The sequence below is a fragment of the Aulonocara stuartgranti genome (genome assembly GCF_965226115.1).
Source record: "Aulonocara stuartgranti genome assembly, chromosome: 7".
Lineage (NCBI taxonomy): Eukaryota > Metazoa > Chordata > Actinopteri > Cichliformes > Cichlidae > Aulonocara > Aulonocara stuartgranti.
Window position 1 is genome coordinate 45036469 of NC_138945.1, and position 16325 is coordinate 45052793.

General features: G+C 40.4%; 1 protein-coding gene across 1 annotated transcript in view; it reads left to right on the forward strand.

The window, feature by feature from the left end:
- cttnbp2 (cortactin binding protein 2) overlaps positions 1 to 16325 on the forward strand; it is a 92082-nt gene that overhangs the window by 66986 nt on the left and 8771 nt on the right. The window contains exons 6-14 of the mRNA XM_082538119.1: positions 1280 to 1379; positions 3354 to 3504; positions 4874 to 5065; positions 5786 to 5903; positions 6516 to 6806; positions 11683 to 11778; positions 13956 to 14035; positions 14716 to 14802; positions 15946 to 16045. Coding sequence (XP_082394245.1) covers positions 1280 to 1379; positions 3354 to 3504; positions 4874 to 5065; positions 5786 to 5903; positions 6516 to 6806; positions 11683 to 11778; positions 13956 to 14035; positions 14716 to 14802; positions 15946 to 16045 — 1215 coding nt within the window. The remainder of the gene's footprint in view (positions 1 to 1279; positions 1380 to 3353; positions 3505 to 4873; positions 5066 to 5785; positions 5904 to 6515; positions 6807 to 11682; positions 11779 to 13955; positions 14036 to 14715; positions 14803 to 15945; positions 16046 to 16325) is intronic.

Here is a 16325-nt window from a genome sequence, read left to right on the forward strand (position 1 = left end):
TTCTTTGTGCTTGTTGTGTGACTGTCCTTGCTAATGACAGCACTGTTTTCACAAACACAGATGGTAACTGATCTCCAAACAGTGAAAGCAGAGCCTCTAGCACCTTCTCTAGTCTACTTGTCTCCCATCACTTTCCTGTCACAAGTTTATCAACAATGCAGATTAGGGCTGTTCGATATAACGATGTATATCGGATGACAATATAAAAACGTCTATCGTTTCATTTTACGCTATCGTTTGTTCCGTGGTGTCGCAAAATAAACTGTTTACGGCAATATTTTTTCATCGTTGTGATGGTCACTGTGGTGGCTATATTAATTTCTTAAAGTTCTCTCTTTCTCTTATATTTAATATAACCACACTACAGACGAACAAGCGCCTGTTTTTATGCGTTGTGGTTGGCAACAACGATGGTAACAGCATCGCGTGTCCGCTTGTTTATGTTCCACATAAACCTTTCACAATAAAGCTCAAGATCCTGTTGAGACTTTTCAAAATAAACTGAATCACGTGAAAGAGCAGATTATTATCGGATGAGAATTAAAAAAGAGCCGCCAGGTGCTAAAAAATAAACCTTAGACTCAAACGTTAGAACAGGCTTTTCCCCGCAGCACACCGTGTAATAAATACTCACTAAGAAAACTGCGGCCTTTACAACTTATGTCTAAAAATGTATAGTTTCATGCATCTGTTAAAACACTCGACTCCAGCTACATGACGCACAGCTGGAAACACTTGCCGCAAGTCGAGCTGCCGGAGATTCACAGAATTTACAGAAAATGTTGTGATTTATATCGTTATCGGACAATAGAATTCTTATATCGGGTTATGAGATTTTGGTCATATCACACAGCCCTAATGCAGATGTGCAAACAAACAAGCTTGTGGCCTCTTGGCCTGCCCAGCTTGAGTCTGTTAACAGGACACGGACATAACCATCAAATTTAGATTGCGGTAGAACTGGGGCAAGCAGAGGTCCAGACACAGTAGGCAACTGTTGCTATAAGATAATATAGTAATTTAAAGGCTAGTGCATATGGGGCAGAATACTGTTTAAGACTGAGCTCGATAGATTAATTTCACTCTGATTTTCTTTGATGATTTATAGACTTTTAGAGAAGTGCTGCTTGCCTTGCTTGCCCTGATGGATCATATTTGTATTATATGTCATAAATATTTTACAGTCTTTTTGTTAATTCTGTATGCTGTTACAAAACTTGAGTCATGTTTGTGTAGCAGCAGACTACAAAAGATTCATCCATCTTCCTCTCTCTGTCAGATTGTGTGGAGCTGCTGCTGTCTTCGGGATTGCCTGCTGATGTTTCGGATGAGAATGGATTCACACCTTTACACTTTGCTGCTGCCCATGGCCATAGCAGGTGAGCTCATATGGTTTTAAAGCCTTTTAGCCAGAGTGGTCACAATTTTGTCACTTCTAAAAAAACCCAGATATGCATCAGTTTGGTCAATTGTGAAAGGTTTCCCAGCTGAAGTGCTTGTTGTATTTCACCAGCAGTCCAGAAACTAGACTACTCACTGCGATGCACAAAAGAAACAGTTTAGGTCACGTTTTCATTAATGGTCATGCATTTAAATAAAACATGAAACATGCACTGAAATGTTTTTTTTTTCAGCTGCTAATGCATCTCTGGTACAGGTCTTATCAGCTCAACTCTAATCAGATTTTCTCACTTTGATTTGGGTGGATTTTTATGTTCACATACATTTAGAAAAAGGTGGTGGATGTGCGCACAAAGAACACAGCCAGCATTTAATTAGTTTCCATGTTAGATGGTTGCATTATTTTCTCGTTGGATTATGAAAAGGTTTACTAAAACCCCCAAGAACTCATTGGTTTGACCATGTAACGTAGCCACCGCTGACTGTTGACAGATCATGGTTGGTGAGAAGCAGCAACACCAGCAGTGTGTGTCTGTGTGTGTGTCCATGTGTGTGTGTTTATTTAATTACATTTAAGTATTATTTTCCTTTCTATCTGATTCAGTTGGCTTTCACAAATTAAATTACAAAAAAAGATAATGTAGCTCAGTTGGCACTTTCATGACTAAAACAAGTGTCAAGTCTCAGAAACCGTGAAGTGTGACTTTGTAGTTATCCTGTTTTTGTTTACTGCTATTTTCGGGACTTGAGCTCTCTTTTTTTTTTGTTGTCACACTGGTCCCTGAAGTCAGTTTGTGTGTTGTCAATTGATGACTCATTATGCATACTTTGCTGGAAGACAAGCACAGCTGGAGCCTCCCATGTAGGCAGATGCTGCTAACTGTGCTGGGTTCCACTGCCCAGAGCGACGGCAGCTTGTTTGCTCAGTTCTGCAATGACACCAGTTCAAACTGGTCGTTTGGTAGAGCATAGTTTAACTTCTAAGAGTAAGAACTTCAATAATGCCTGAAGGGAATTTTCTAATTAATCAAGTTGAGACTAGCTCTGCTCCTCTTCTGAAACCAACTGAAATAAAGTCAGCTTGACTTGGCAGTACCTGTTCATGTTTGCAACTTTATCTAATTTCTCCTCTTCAAACATTACTAGATCCTTTATTATGAGCTGTGAAAGATGAGTGAAACATCTGCTTCTACACGATCTTCACTGTCAGTTGCGATCACTCGTATTGATTGTGATGTCTTGCCAAGATGAACCCAGTGCTTAGAGCCAGGCTGTGTCAGCCACAGTGGACTGAGCGAGGATGCACAGAGCCAGCTGGGGAATGTGCAGTGCTGTAATATCTGATCACCATGTTATTTATAGAGTAGGATATCCAAAAGGCATCCTTACACACACACACACACACACACACACACACACACACACACACACACACACAGAAACACACACACACACAGAAACACACACACAGCTTGTTTTACAGTGTGAAGTCTTTTTTCCCCCTTGGGTATCATGACTTAGTCCCAGTGTTAGCTGACAGGCTTAGTGTTCCTGAGATGATCTGGACTCCCATCAGTTTTGTAGCAGACTGATGTGTATGATGTCTTCCCATGGCTGTTAACAGGTGGTGTACCATAAGGAGTAACAACTGTAAATGATTAGTAAAGAATAAATGCAACAAAATATCTCGAATAATTACCAGAATTTGTATACATTAATGTAATTTAATCTTTGATTGCTGTCATTTGAAGCACTTTGGTTTTATTTGGCCATAATTTTGACACGTAAATTGATTTAGATACCCATGGGATACCACCATTGTTGTTATATGTCCTTTATATCATTTGTAATGTTTCACTTTTAGTTTAGTCAGCTGAATGAGCTGAATGATAATGACTACTTTCCAAGTTTATTCGCCTCTTGCGTTACTAACATTGCCTAACTCTTTTCAGCTGTGTGGAGGTGCTGTTGACTGCAGGAGCTGCTGTAGACACAGTGGCAGTGGGGGGGCAGACATCACTCTTCCTGGCCTGTGAGGCAGGAAGGCTGGACTGTGCCCAGGTCCTGCTAAGCACTGGAGCTGATCGCTCACTGACTACTGTGGTAAGTATAACTTAAGACTCAATAATGAATTTGTTTGACTTCTACGTAATAGGAAAACCTGGTTTCCTGTGACTTGTATAGATAGCCATGCTCATTTGTCTTAAAAATAATAATAATATCCACCAACTAGATACTGTATCTTTTTTTGTTTACAGATTAAAATTACTTGTAAGTTAGTAGCATGTGTTTCACTGCAGTACAAGTTCACAACAGTTCAGCTCATGTAGATCAAAATAAACGAGCATTCATTTCATTTAAAAGTGTCATTTAGCTATATAGGCTTTTTTTTTAGGTTGTTGGCTCATGGTAATATCTTTTTGTTTTTTTGTTTTGTTTTTTTACATCATCAGTTCCTTACAGATGTTTCAAAGTGATATAAGATGCTTTAACGCTAATGTTTTAAATTGCTTGCCGATGTAACTGATGTTTGGACAATTTTCAGATTTGAAAGTCATAATTTGCATAATAAGTGAGAAGATGTACCGTTCGCATATAATATTGTGTTAAAAGTTCATAAGTGTGTGATTTCACAAAAACCACACTTTGCTACAGTTTTAATCCTCGTTTAATAATTTTGCCCTGAGCGTATATTCTGGATAATACTGCACAGAATGTAATCCTTTCATTAAAACACACACCGCTGTCCCCCTTTCCACATTTTTCCATTTAGTCACTTGTTACTAATGATGTTCACTGTTAAACACTTTGTCCATTTCACATAAAGGATCGCAGCTTTCTCTGGGGGGCTGTTCTCTGCTGAGAGCCCTTTGATGTATGGGCTTTCTGGATTTCCATGGTAACCATAGGAGCCTGCTAGTTACTGTGACAGTGTGTGACGAAGCCCCTATATTTAGTTACCTGCTTTGGTCTTCATTTAGTCTGACTTCCCTGCTGAGCCAGAGAGCTGCCAGAGTCTCTATAGCATATCTAAGCTTTTGAGTGTGGAGGTATTTTTAGCCACAAGAAAATGTTGGCCAGTGTGTTCAGTCAAATGTGATGATTTACATTGAGGCCTGAACTGGGTTAAGAGTACAGCTTGAATGTGTAGTATGTCAGAGCTAATTTTCTTCAAAATCTTTTGTTTCATTGTTTTTTTTAATCCTGTAATTAGAAAATGCCAAAAAAGTCTGAATTGAATTGTCTTTAGGTCTTTTGGGTGTTTGTGGGGTTTTTTATTCTTGTTAATGCTTCGTATAAACTGAAACCACTAAAACTTAGTTAAACAAAATCACCACCATCTATTATTCTAAGCAGCAGAGTTGATGTGCGTGTGTAACACCTTCACTTCACTTGAAAGGTGTCAGGTATCGCTAATAGATTCTGTCAGTTGAACTCCAGCACAACACAACTCACCTTTATCTCTCTGCAGGACAACTGCACAGCCTTACATGCTGCTGTGCGCTCGGGACACGCCGACATGCTGCGTCTCCTCCTATACCACCCACCCCAAAGTGACCCCACTGTGACTCCTGCCACCTTGGCACTGCCTTCTGCCCTGCTGAACCAGGCCAACAGTGATGGCTGGACGGCTGCACACATGGCTGCTGCCCTGGGCCTTAAGGTAACAATTGTAAAAATATGTATATGATTATAACGAGTCTGCATGTGGAAGATTCCTGTCAACTCCTCGCATGTTTACAGAGCTTTTCAACCTCCTCCTACTTTTTTTTGGCTTTTTGCATTCATATTCACTCTATAATTCCTCATATGAACCTGCTGATGATAAAGAGGACCTGCTGAAGTTCAAACTGAGCATCAGAATGAGGATGAAAAGTGACTTTGGTGTCAAATGTGAGGATCTGATTATTCAGAAACTGCTGACCTGCTGGAATTTTCCCACATAGCCATGTCTAGGATTTATAGAGAGAGAAAATATCTAGTGAGTTCTTTGCGTGAAAGTGTTAATGCCAGAGATCAGATCAAAAAGTAGCTCAAATAATTGCTCACTACAACCAAAGTATGCAGAAAAGCGTTTCTGAATGCAGAACATGTCAAACCTTGAAGCAGACAAGCTACATGCAGCAGCAGATGACAACACTGGGTACCACTCCCGTCAGCTAAGGACAAGAAATTGAGGAATACAGGCAGCCCAAAACTGAATAATAGATAGACGAGTTTGCATTTCTGCTAGAATATCTGACTAGTATAGCGATAAAGACAAAAAAATAATGTGATCGCATCCCCGTAAAACAAATTCTTAGACTTTCAGTCGGGGTGGAAAGTCTCCGGTATGTTGAGAAAATACATTTTTTTGTTTATTCTTATTGTTTTGTGTGTATAGGAGTGTCTGGAGGTGCTGTGCAGTCACAGCGAACAGGACATTGAGAGGAGGGATAAGTGTAATCGCACTATTCATGACGTGGCAACTGATGACTGCAAAGATCTGCTTGAAAACCTCCGTGAGTAGCTGCCTGTGTTTGCTGTGTGTCTATCTACACACAAAAACTAATCCTGATTTTAATTTGGTTGATCTGGAGGATCATCTCCTTGTGCACCTCTGAACCACATTATACTTATCCAGGAACTAGGTTTTGCAGTTTGGGGCATCATTTTTATTGGTGCAGTTGAGGCAAGATACACAAGCTGGTTGAATCTAAGCTGCCTGCTTACATTCAAACAAAATTAAATGTAGCCAGTTGATGCAGAAAACTTTCATCTGAAGGTAAAACTGAAAGTTAGCTGTAGTCTCCAGGTTATTCCCCCACTGTGCAACTGAAACTGTGAAAACTGCACCCAGTCACCATGGTGTGATGTGTGGGGAAGGAGGTGGAGTACTTTATCTGTTTACTGCTGTGTTGGTTGCTTGAAGGCTTTTTGGGTAAGCCACTGCGTTGCTCATTTTGTGTGCAACATTAAATTAAAAGTATCACACGGAGGTCTTCTTTTCAGCTTGTGTTATTATTGCAAAAATGCGTGTCGTAAATGTGGCTTTAACTCCTTATGTAATTGCACACATCGCTGATGTTCTTCCCACTCTGTGCACATGCTTTTCTTCTCCTTTGTCTTCACAGAATTCTATCGGGTCCAGGTTTATCTCCAGTGTTCAGGAGGAGGGACAGGGTCCATGTGCCCCATTGAGGCCTTAGAAGAGGATGTGGCGAAGGGGCTCCCCGGTACCCACTGGGTGCTGGGCAGAGTGTCGGTTGATCGTTCAACACACTGGGCCCAGCTAAGCGCTGCCCTTAGCCACACCTTCACATCCCACCTCCAGATCCTGTGTGGAGAATCTCAGATGGCCACAGAAGAGATGCAGCGCCCCCCACTAGGCCTCAGTCCTGCCAGTATCGCCTCTGTCCTCATAGGTGAAGAAACACTCTATCCTGTTCTCTGTATTTCTATCCCTCTGTTGTTCCTTCACTGCTTTGTCTTCCTTGTCCTTCCTTTGCATCTTTGCCTCATCTTTCTCACCTTCCTAACACACTTAGAATTCTTACATCTGTTTTCTTTCACTCTTTACTCTTTTTTTTCTTTTACCTGCCATATATCCTTTCTTCATCCTTTCATGCACTCCCGTCCTTGTGTACATCCTTTAATCTTCCTTGAACTTGGTGTCACTTGGCTCAGTAATCTTCTCAAAGCAAAAGGAAAGGACAAAGAATAGGACTCATCTGTGTTTTCGTTCTATTGGTGTAAAAGCTGCTACTCTTTCATGTATCTGCTCTATTACAGAGGCTGCATGCCCTTAAATGGGATAAAGAGTGCGATAGGGTTTAGCTTGTTGTGCATCTGTCTCATTTAAGTACAGATTAATGTCGGCAGTGGCTGTCCTTGCAGTGTAAAGGTAACAAACTCCTTGAATTAATACACTAAAACAAATAGAAGCTTCGTTACGGTCATATAAAGTAGTCATTAGCCACTGTATTGCATTATTTTTCTAAAACTGCAAACTTTTGCTTGCATGAAGTCTTTTTTAGCTCTGATTGTAGTAAATTTGCAGTCCGAGCAGTAACACTGCTATCAGTGGGTGTACTTTGGCTACATGCAGGTAAAAAGTCCATATGGAGAACAAACCATTGGCTATCACCTAAAATAATTAGATTTAAAAGCACAACTGGAGAACAAACAATGACTGTCACATCTAACAGGATTTCCTGGTCTGGTTGTTCATTTGGAGATATTTACTGATTACACCTGAAGCTAAAGTTATTCAGTCAGTCAGATCAGCTACATCAGCATGTCAATAAAAACAATTTCCAAGGTTTTGTCATTAGTTCAGTTTCTTACTTTCTTACTAGTTAGTTAGGCTTTGGGTGCTATTTTTATTGGAGGTTGAGCTCAGAGGTTTTGGAAGGATTCTTTACTATTGTGCACTTGAACAAAATTAGAAATTTCTTATCACATCCTTATAAATGCATATTAAATTTGAAAAAAGGAAGGATTGGGTGGCATTGTTTTGATGTGCTCAAGAAAAAAACATTCTGGGTTCAAAATTTCATGCATGCAGTGGAGGCTTTCAGCCTTGGCAGAGATGTCCATCCCCAGACTGCTTGTTTTTTATTGCTACAAACTAGTCCAGAAGAAAAAGTGGACAATTTGTGTAAAAGCATTCTACTGAGTGCTTGTAGTCTGTATAAATGTATCCACAGTAGAATCTTTTATCAGCTTCCTGTATGTTCAGCTGTAGCCATCTGCTGTGAGACTGTATTTGTTTGGCTTGATGCTCAGAGCTTCTCACATGATTTTTTTCTTCTTCTTCTTCTTTGAAATAATGAATATTTAATCTTTTGGGAAATGTGGAGAGTCTATGTGCTGCGCCTATGTTTGTGTCCTTTTTGGTCCTCAAATGTCACCCTATGAAGCCAGTCCTTTCTTGAGCTTGAGGCTTATTCAGGGCTAGAGTTACGTGTGTGTGTTTGTGTGTGCGTGTGTTGCAGTAAAGGTCCCTCTGAATTCCAGACTGATAAAAAGGAAATCGATGTCCTCGGCCAGCAAAGGACTGCTCGTCTCTTTGCTGTAGTCTCTTGTTACACCTCTCTGTCTAATTTTTCTCTTGTTACACCTCTCTGTCACACATTTACTGTCTCTCGTGCTGTTACTGTCTCTAAAGAGGCTTAGCGACTGCTAGGCTTCTGTGTGTGTTTTGGGGCTGATGATGAAAGAAAGCATGAGCAGAAGAGGGATGCATAATGCATGAAGTTGGGGGGGAAGGGATCGAAGAAAGGGGAGGAAGACGGCAATTTAGGAGAAAATGCCAGTCTTCTGTGTCAACCGGGATCAAACTTAAGACACAGAGACACTTTTTGGTGTCTGACTTTCTATCTGAGAGTCTCCATCCACGTCTCATTTGTTTCAGCACATCGCATACATTTCCCTTTGTGTTTTTGTTGCTCAATGCTGGGCTTTTTAGCGGGGTGTTTACATTGAATACCTTTATGTTGAGCGCCGACTTCTGCAACTATTTACACGTCTCAGTTTTTGTGATTTATTGTTTTATTAGATGAGTGAAATTTAATGACGTTATAAGTTGAGAGTTGCAGAAATATTCTGCACAAGATCAAATTGCTGCATTTGCGGGGAATTCGATTAATATAGCTGATTAAAAAATTAGGGACAGACGCAAATCTGCTCCAAGTAAGGATGTTGGCATTGATGACTTGCTGATACAATGGCATTTACCTGTATCGGTGCTGTTGTGTCACAGCAAAGATGGCGTGATGATAGTATGAAAAACCTTTATTTAACAGTTTATGATTTAACAGTAACATGACATTTAACTGTTGTTTTTGTTTGCCTGGGGCAAAAACAGAATGAATAGCAAACACAAACAGGGAAACTAAACTATTGGTATCTGAATATTTGAATACTAATCGCTTAGCGTTAATCTTTGTTCAAATTTAAAATCAGAAGAAGAAGAAAAAAGACCGCTCCCAGTATTTAAATTGTGAATCTGTTTTTCTTTGTGACATTTTTGAGCTTTTCAGAACACCTAAAAATGGCAGATATGTGTTCCTTTTAGATTCAGATGTATGTGTTGCTTTCCTAATTTCTGTTTTTACTGCAACTAAATATTTTGGGGGTTTGTACTGATGATTATTGCTATTTTTACTAATTAATTGAAAAATGTACAAATAATGATCACTAATCAGGTTAGTATCAGCTACTGCCAGGCTGGTCTGGGAGCAGTGTTAGTCCCATGCCTTACATCGTTCATTTGTTGCCTTTGCTGTGGAAACTGTTGCTGCAGTAGTGTGAAAATATTTTTTTAAATATAATTTTAAAAAAGGAAGTTGGATGTCCAGTCAGTGAGAAAACTCTCAACCCTTTTCCTGAACAGTTTGTCTCTGGGTTGAAGTGAAAGTGTAGCTGAGTCTCAGTTTGCAGTACAAATGGAGACTTGTACAAAAGCACAAACTCTAGTCAGCACAGGGCAATTTAGCCCCAACTTCTGGCAGTTTTACTGAACACTGTTCATCGAAGTCATCTGTCATTGGCTCTTTAGGTGAAATGTTAGCCTCACAGCTGCGTTTTAATGTCCCCAAACTTGGTGACTACAGAATAGTATTGCAAAGCCACTACAGTAGTACAATCCTACAAAAGTTGCAGTGCTTTTGTACTACCACAGCTTTACTACTACTAATAATAATTTAAAAAAATGTGCCGCACTGTTTTTATATTGAACTTTTTACGTGTTCCACATTCTTTAGTTCACGTTCACTGAATGTTTATTCAGCCGGCAGTGGGACAGCTTTCAGGGCAATTGCATTAAGCTGCTCCTCCCCTGATGTTATGAGAATTGGTTAATACGTATGAAGCAGTGCAGTTACTGGTTCGGTCGGAGACTTCTTCCTGTGTCAGAAGATTTCTTCCTGAAAGGTTTTCTTCTGCAAGTGCTTGCTTGCAGGAAAATACTGCAAGCATGTTATATGACTTGAGCGCTCACAGTAAGCATAGCTGGGGTATACTTTCATGTAATATCAATTTGAACCACAAGATCAGGCAATGAATCAACATAGTCATAAAAATAGATTCTTATTTATGGTAAATGGACTGGTTCTTATATAGTGCTTTTCTACTCTGTCTGAGCACTCAAAGCGCTTTATACACCCAATCACACCCATTCACACAAGCACTTCTAAGCTTAAGTGCTAAGTATCTAACATTCATACACATTCACACTCCGATGGATGCATCGGAGAGCAACATGGGGTCTTGCCCAAGGATATTTAGCATGCAGACTGGAGCAGCCTGGGATCGACCCACCGACCTTCTGGTTAGTGGCTGATCCGCTCTGCCACCTGAGCTACAGCCACCCGTTATGACAACAGGGAACGCAATCAAGAGCCACAGTGTCTTGGAATGAAAAAATAAATTAAAAAAAAGTTTAAAGAACAGGAGCACTCCTGAAAAAATGTCAGCACACTCACTGGTAAAACATTGCCCCCTGGTGGTGAACATTTTGTTTAAGGTTATTGTGACGCAAACTGGGACGATCGGAGATATTTTGAAATCAATAAAATGATTTTTGTAATTATAATTTTGTTTTCTTTGACATGAATGACATTCACAAAAACATTTGTATTTTATTAAAATACTTAAATTCATGGTTCGTGTCTGGTGGATCAGCTGGCCGTTGCCTCTGATCTTTTGGCGTTCTTGCCCTTTGGCTGCGGAGGCTCCATCTAGGGAGGGCATGCGGTTATCATCAGGACATGTGGCCTTGGTTCTTCAGTGCTGATGGGGGGCTGTGGGCGGTCCGGGTCTCCTGGGGGGTGTTGTTATGGCTTCCCACCCTCATTATCAAGTACGTTTCGTGACAAACAGTCACACCCACACACACAGAGAAGATCCTATGTTTGTTTGTGCATCTGTTATTTTTTCAGTAGCTCTTTGTCTTTTGACTGTTGCCAATGCACCAGTTGGTGACCTGTTATGCTTTATTTGCACTTTCTTTTATTCTCATCTCCTGTTTTGCCCATTTTTCTTCTTTCTACTCTTTTCTTCCGTCTCTGGCCTTGTTATATTACACGTATATAAAATTCCCATCTTCTAATACACGTATGCCACAAATAGGCAGAACAGATAAGGACAACTACATAACATGCTGATAAACTACACAATAGGCTGCTTATAATTGTGTATGCAGTCCTTTTGTGTCACCATATGAGTAAACTGTTTGTTTAACAACTGTGTGCTCAGATTGTGTGATTGTAATGGGTCTGGTTTTATTTTTTCTTCCAGGAGATACTGAGTGGTTACCAGGTCAGGAGCTGCCTGTATCCCCCTGGGACCTGGTCAGGAAACCTCTCAGCCAGTGCATCACCATCCGCCTCAAAGGTAACAAAAAAAAAAACACAACACGAAAAAACCTGGCAATCAGAGTCGGTGCTCATTCAGCAGCTCAGAGCACACACCAGAATCAGAGCTGCCATCACTGGTAACAAATGCCATTTGGTGGATGAAAGGGCCCAACAAATCTGTTTGGATGCATTTGCAGCGTAGGCAGTGTTGTAACAGGCTCTACCTACTGAGCCGCACCACATGAAGGAAAACTCTAGCCAGAACATTTTTCAGAATAATTAGTCTCATGAAACAATACCCATTTTAAATGTAATGTTGAATAAATAAAAGATTATAATTAATCAAATTCACTATTTGAGTGATGCAACACCAGCTCTGTGCTCAGGCCTACATTTAAGTCACGATCCCTACACAGTGAAATACAACTTTCAGCTTATGTTAGCAGGTATTAATGATTTCTTTAAGCTGCTGTTTTTGCAGGGTGGAATGATTGTATAGCAAACATCTTTAAAAACATTCCACCCTGGAAAAGGAACAGTGCGATCTTTAGATCATCATCACCTGAATCTTTTTTGGTCTGTTTCTTTAAGTTTGCATCCAGGATTCCTATGTGTACTGTAGACTGTGTGACTAAAGCAGTTAGTTGACACTTTTGTGTGCTTTTAGCAACGTCTGGTCTGTATTCTCCTTCTGGCTTTCTGCTGTATCTACCATCAGATCTAAGGAAATTCAATTTAGGTTGATCCTGAAATAACATGCATCCAAAATCTCTCTCTCTGTGCGTGTTCTTTTACATATTTAATCATAACTGCTTTCTTTGAGCTACTGAAAGGTTTGTGCTTCATCGCTTTTCTGCAGCCACGCTCACTGATCCTTTTTTTAAAAAAAAATGACTGCAATAACCTTTTTAATCAATGACAAAATTCCCATGGAAGTAAATAAAACAAATAAAGCAAATACTCAGTGAGCAGATGAAGGCTGAAGCTTTGGCTTATTACACGTTCTTTTTTCTTTTTTTTCACACAGCACATTTCAGACAGCAACGCTTTTGATATCACATATCATGTAAATTATGCTCTCGAAGCTTCAAAAAGCCCCAAATCCTGAAAAAAATATACAAATTTTAACTATCAGAGGAAATTTGGAAAACAGCCTCTACCACAAAGCATACCGAGCCCCCCAGACTCGTTTTCTTTTTTTCAGATTAACAGCAGAAATGTGTCGGTCCTTTCATATTTCATGGTTTTTGGGAATCCGGGACAGGACGAGACTGAATCAGCTCACTTTTTGGAGCAGGACAAATCATATGGAATCTGAACCTGTCGGTTCTGATTGAGTCCAGACGTGGTCCCATATTAGATACGGCTCTAACTTTGATGTTTCGTTGTCTACATTTCTTTGTACATTCTTCACTTTAATGCACGTGAGATGCTGGCAGACATACCTAAAAGCAGGTTTTGATGTCTTGAAATATCCTTCACATTATCATCCCAACGATCCAACTCCACAGTACTGGCATACGTACAGCCTTATTTAAATAGCTTCTGTTTCTGTTTTTACTTTGCCCTCACAGCCTTCGACTCATTGCCTGCAATTGCAAATTATCTTGTAAATGACTCTGTAAACAGAGACAGCTGACTTCACTGACCCCTGTGTTTACTCCTTATGAAGGGCAGACTGGGACAACATCCACAGTTTGCTTTTGAAGCAAATGATCTTCTGTATTTTATATGAAAGATCGTAAAGATTTAGATTCAACTAATGTTTAGATATGTTAAATATAGTGACAAAGCTTTCAGAGATTGTGTCGAGAATTATTCCAGTTCATCTAAAAACTGTGGTTTAGGTGAAAATCTTTGAGGAAGGATGAGTGACTGAGATTCCTCAGTGTGTGGATTTAAACCTCTCACAACTGTAATTCATCCCGCTCACTGGCAGAAAGCATTAAGAGCTATTAGTAAATATCCACGTAGACCATACCCTCACTCTGCTCTGATTTACTGACAGCAGTGTTTACATTTACTGTATTGCAGGCCTGTAGCTAAAAGCACTGAGGAAATAAATAATGTGGCTATTAAACATGCTGTTTTTAGTTTTTAGGACATTCTTATTCCAAGGGCACCTTGAGGTTCGGCTCGCATAGAGGAGCCTCGCATGTGAAGCAGATTGGATTTGAGGATTTATTTGTGCGTCTGTGGGGTTTTTTTTGACAGGTCTGTCTGAGTCATGCCTCGATGAATTGGCTCTGGAATCCCTCTTCCCCCTGCCACTGCTGCACAACTATGTCCGCCTGGTAAGCGCGCACATTGCACACATTTATGCAAATACACACAAAGGAGTGTGAGGGATTGGGGGGATTTGGTGAGTAAGATGCTGGAAAAATACAGAGGAAGTGATACACCATTAGTGAGAGAGATGGCAAAGAAAGAGGAGTGGGTGATGGACAGATGAAAGGAAATGGAGGGTGTGATTTTCTAGCAGCTATGCTGCCCCCTGCTGGCTGCATCAAAAGCAGGCATTTTGTCATCACAGATGTTTGTTTTAAAAAGGGGGGGAGGAGATAATAGCATGTGTGGATAAAAGAATCCATGGCAGAACCCCGTATACAAGCAAAAGAATTTGAATGCTTAGATTCGTCCAGCAGCTTTTTGGATAGAAAAGGCTGCTGGTTGTGGTGTAATGGTGTGGGGTGTGTCTCCACAGCCTACCTGAGTATTGTCGCTGACCATATCTATCCCTTTATGACCACAGTGTACCCATCTGCCAGCAGGACAATATATTAGTCACTCAAACTGGTGTCTTGAATGTGACAGTGAGTTGACTGTATTCAAATGGCCTCCACAGTCACCAGATCTCAATCCAATTGGAATTGTTATTAAACAACAGGATTAAATGTAGACAGACTGTCATGCTACCACATTATTCTCTCTTCTTGTCAGCTCAGTCTTTGCCTGTTTCTGTGTCTGTGTTTAGGTGGAGCAGTATGGTAACCTCATCTTTCATGGGCTTCAGGGCAGCTGTCAGGAGTACATCGCCGGTCTGGTTGCTCACTACATCAAGGTACCACGGCTTAAACGCTGTTTCGGAGCGCTGCGCTCTCAAAGAAGTGCTACAACCCCTACTTAAAACCTGACCACTGTGTGTGTTCAGCCAGTCATGTGAAGGGAGGTGTAGTGTTGAACAGCTGAATGTGTGAGAGAACATGGTCTTACTTTGAAGTAAAGTTTCATGAAAGCAAATTCATTCATAGCTGAGGTGTAATTGTGAGTTTCTTCCATGTCAGGGAGTGCTGACAGTTAAGTCTGAGGAAAATCTTCTACTTTACATCTTTAAACAAAGTTGCATTTGGCTCTGTTGCACAGGCTGATGCAATGAAACCGAAATTGCTGGCAAACAGTAATGCAATGTCTCATTACAACATGATGAAACACACCAAAGGCTAGCCACTGGTCCTTCCCACAGGCCACAGATTTAATAGGGATAGAGGGAACTCACACAGTGGAACTCAAATTCATCATCAGTGATGCTTTTTTTTAAAATTCTTAAATATTTGGCCAGCACATGGGCAAAAACTGTTTGAATCACTGCTGCTTTCACATTGACACGTTAGTCTGGTAATGGCATCAGAAACTGTATTTTTCCACGTGCACACAAAAGAAGATGTGGCTACATGAAAAAATAAGGTTAGGTTGAAGAATTGTGAATTAAGAACAGAAGCCGAACTGTCCGACTGTTAAACTAGAAAGTGAAATTCTCACTCATAAGAGCGGTATTAACCATTACCTACATAAACACAGGGAATCATGTATATGAAAGCCCTGTACAGTGTCTTGTGGCTAATCAGTCATGTGGCAATCGTCATTCTTCTGTATTTGTGGTGCCTGTTTTGATGATTTCCTTGCTTTAGTAATAATTATTCCTTTTTATTCATTTACTTATTGATTTCTTTTTTTTATTAAAGCTGTGTATCACAATGAAATGCCACGATATTTAAAAAGCAAATGAAGGACAGAGGAATATCTTTGATAGCTCTGATGTGGAAAAGCCCTTTTCTCTCATTCAGAATTTCCTCCTGCTCCATTTCACTCGGCACATAGTAACCGTACATTTCCTTTGTTTCCATGACAACGGGCTCCCTTCTTACCTCTTTGTGCTTCTTCACTCATCTCCCCCCACCCCACCTCTTCTTTGTATCTCTATCAGTCGAAGCAGAAGGCAGGGGGGCTCAGCTGTGACGTGGTGAGGGTGGAGGTGGAAGAGAGCCTGACCAAAGAGCATCTGCTTGAGACTTTCATCAGCTGTGGTAGGAAAACACACGAGCAGACACACCGATGGAAAGCTTCATATTTAAAAGTCATGGTTTAATTTAATCAGCTACATTTATTGCACAAAAGAATTTTTTTTCTGTCTCTTTATGGTTGATTCTGGAAGGGTCGGGTGGGAGGAAATCACTCATTCTTCCACTCTCAAAGTGCCTCAGATCAACTCACAGAAATACAGCGATTTAAAGCAGTGACAACATTTAGGATCGTGCAGTTTCCCCTGTCTTTGTATTGATGGTGCTTTATGTTGTATTGCTGTTT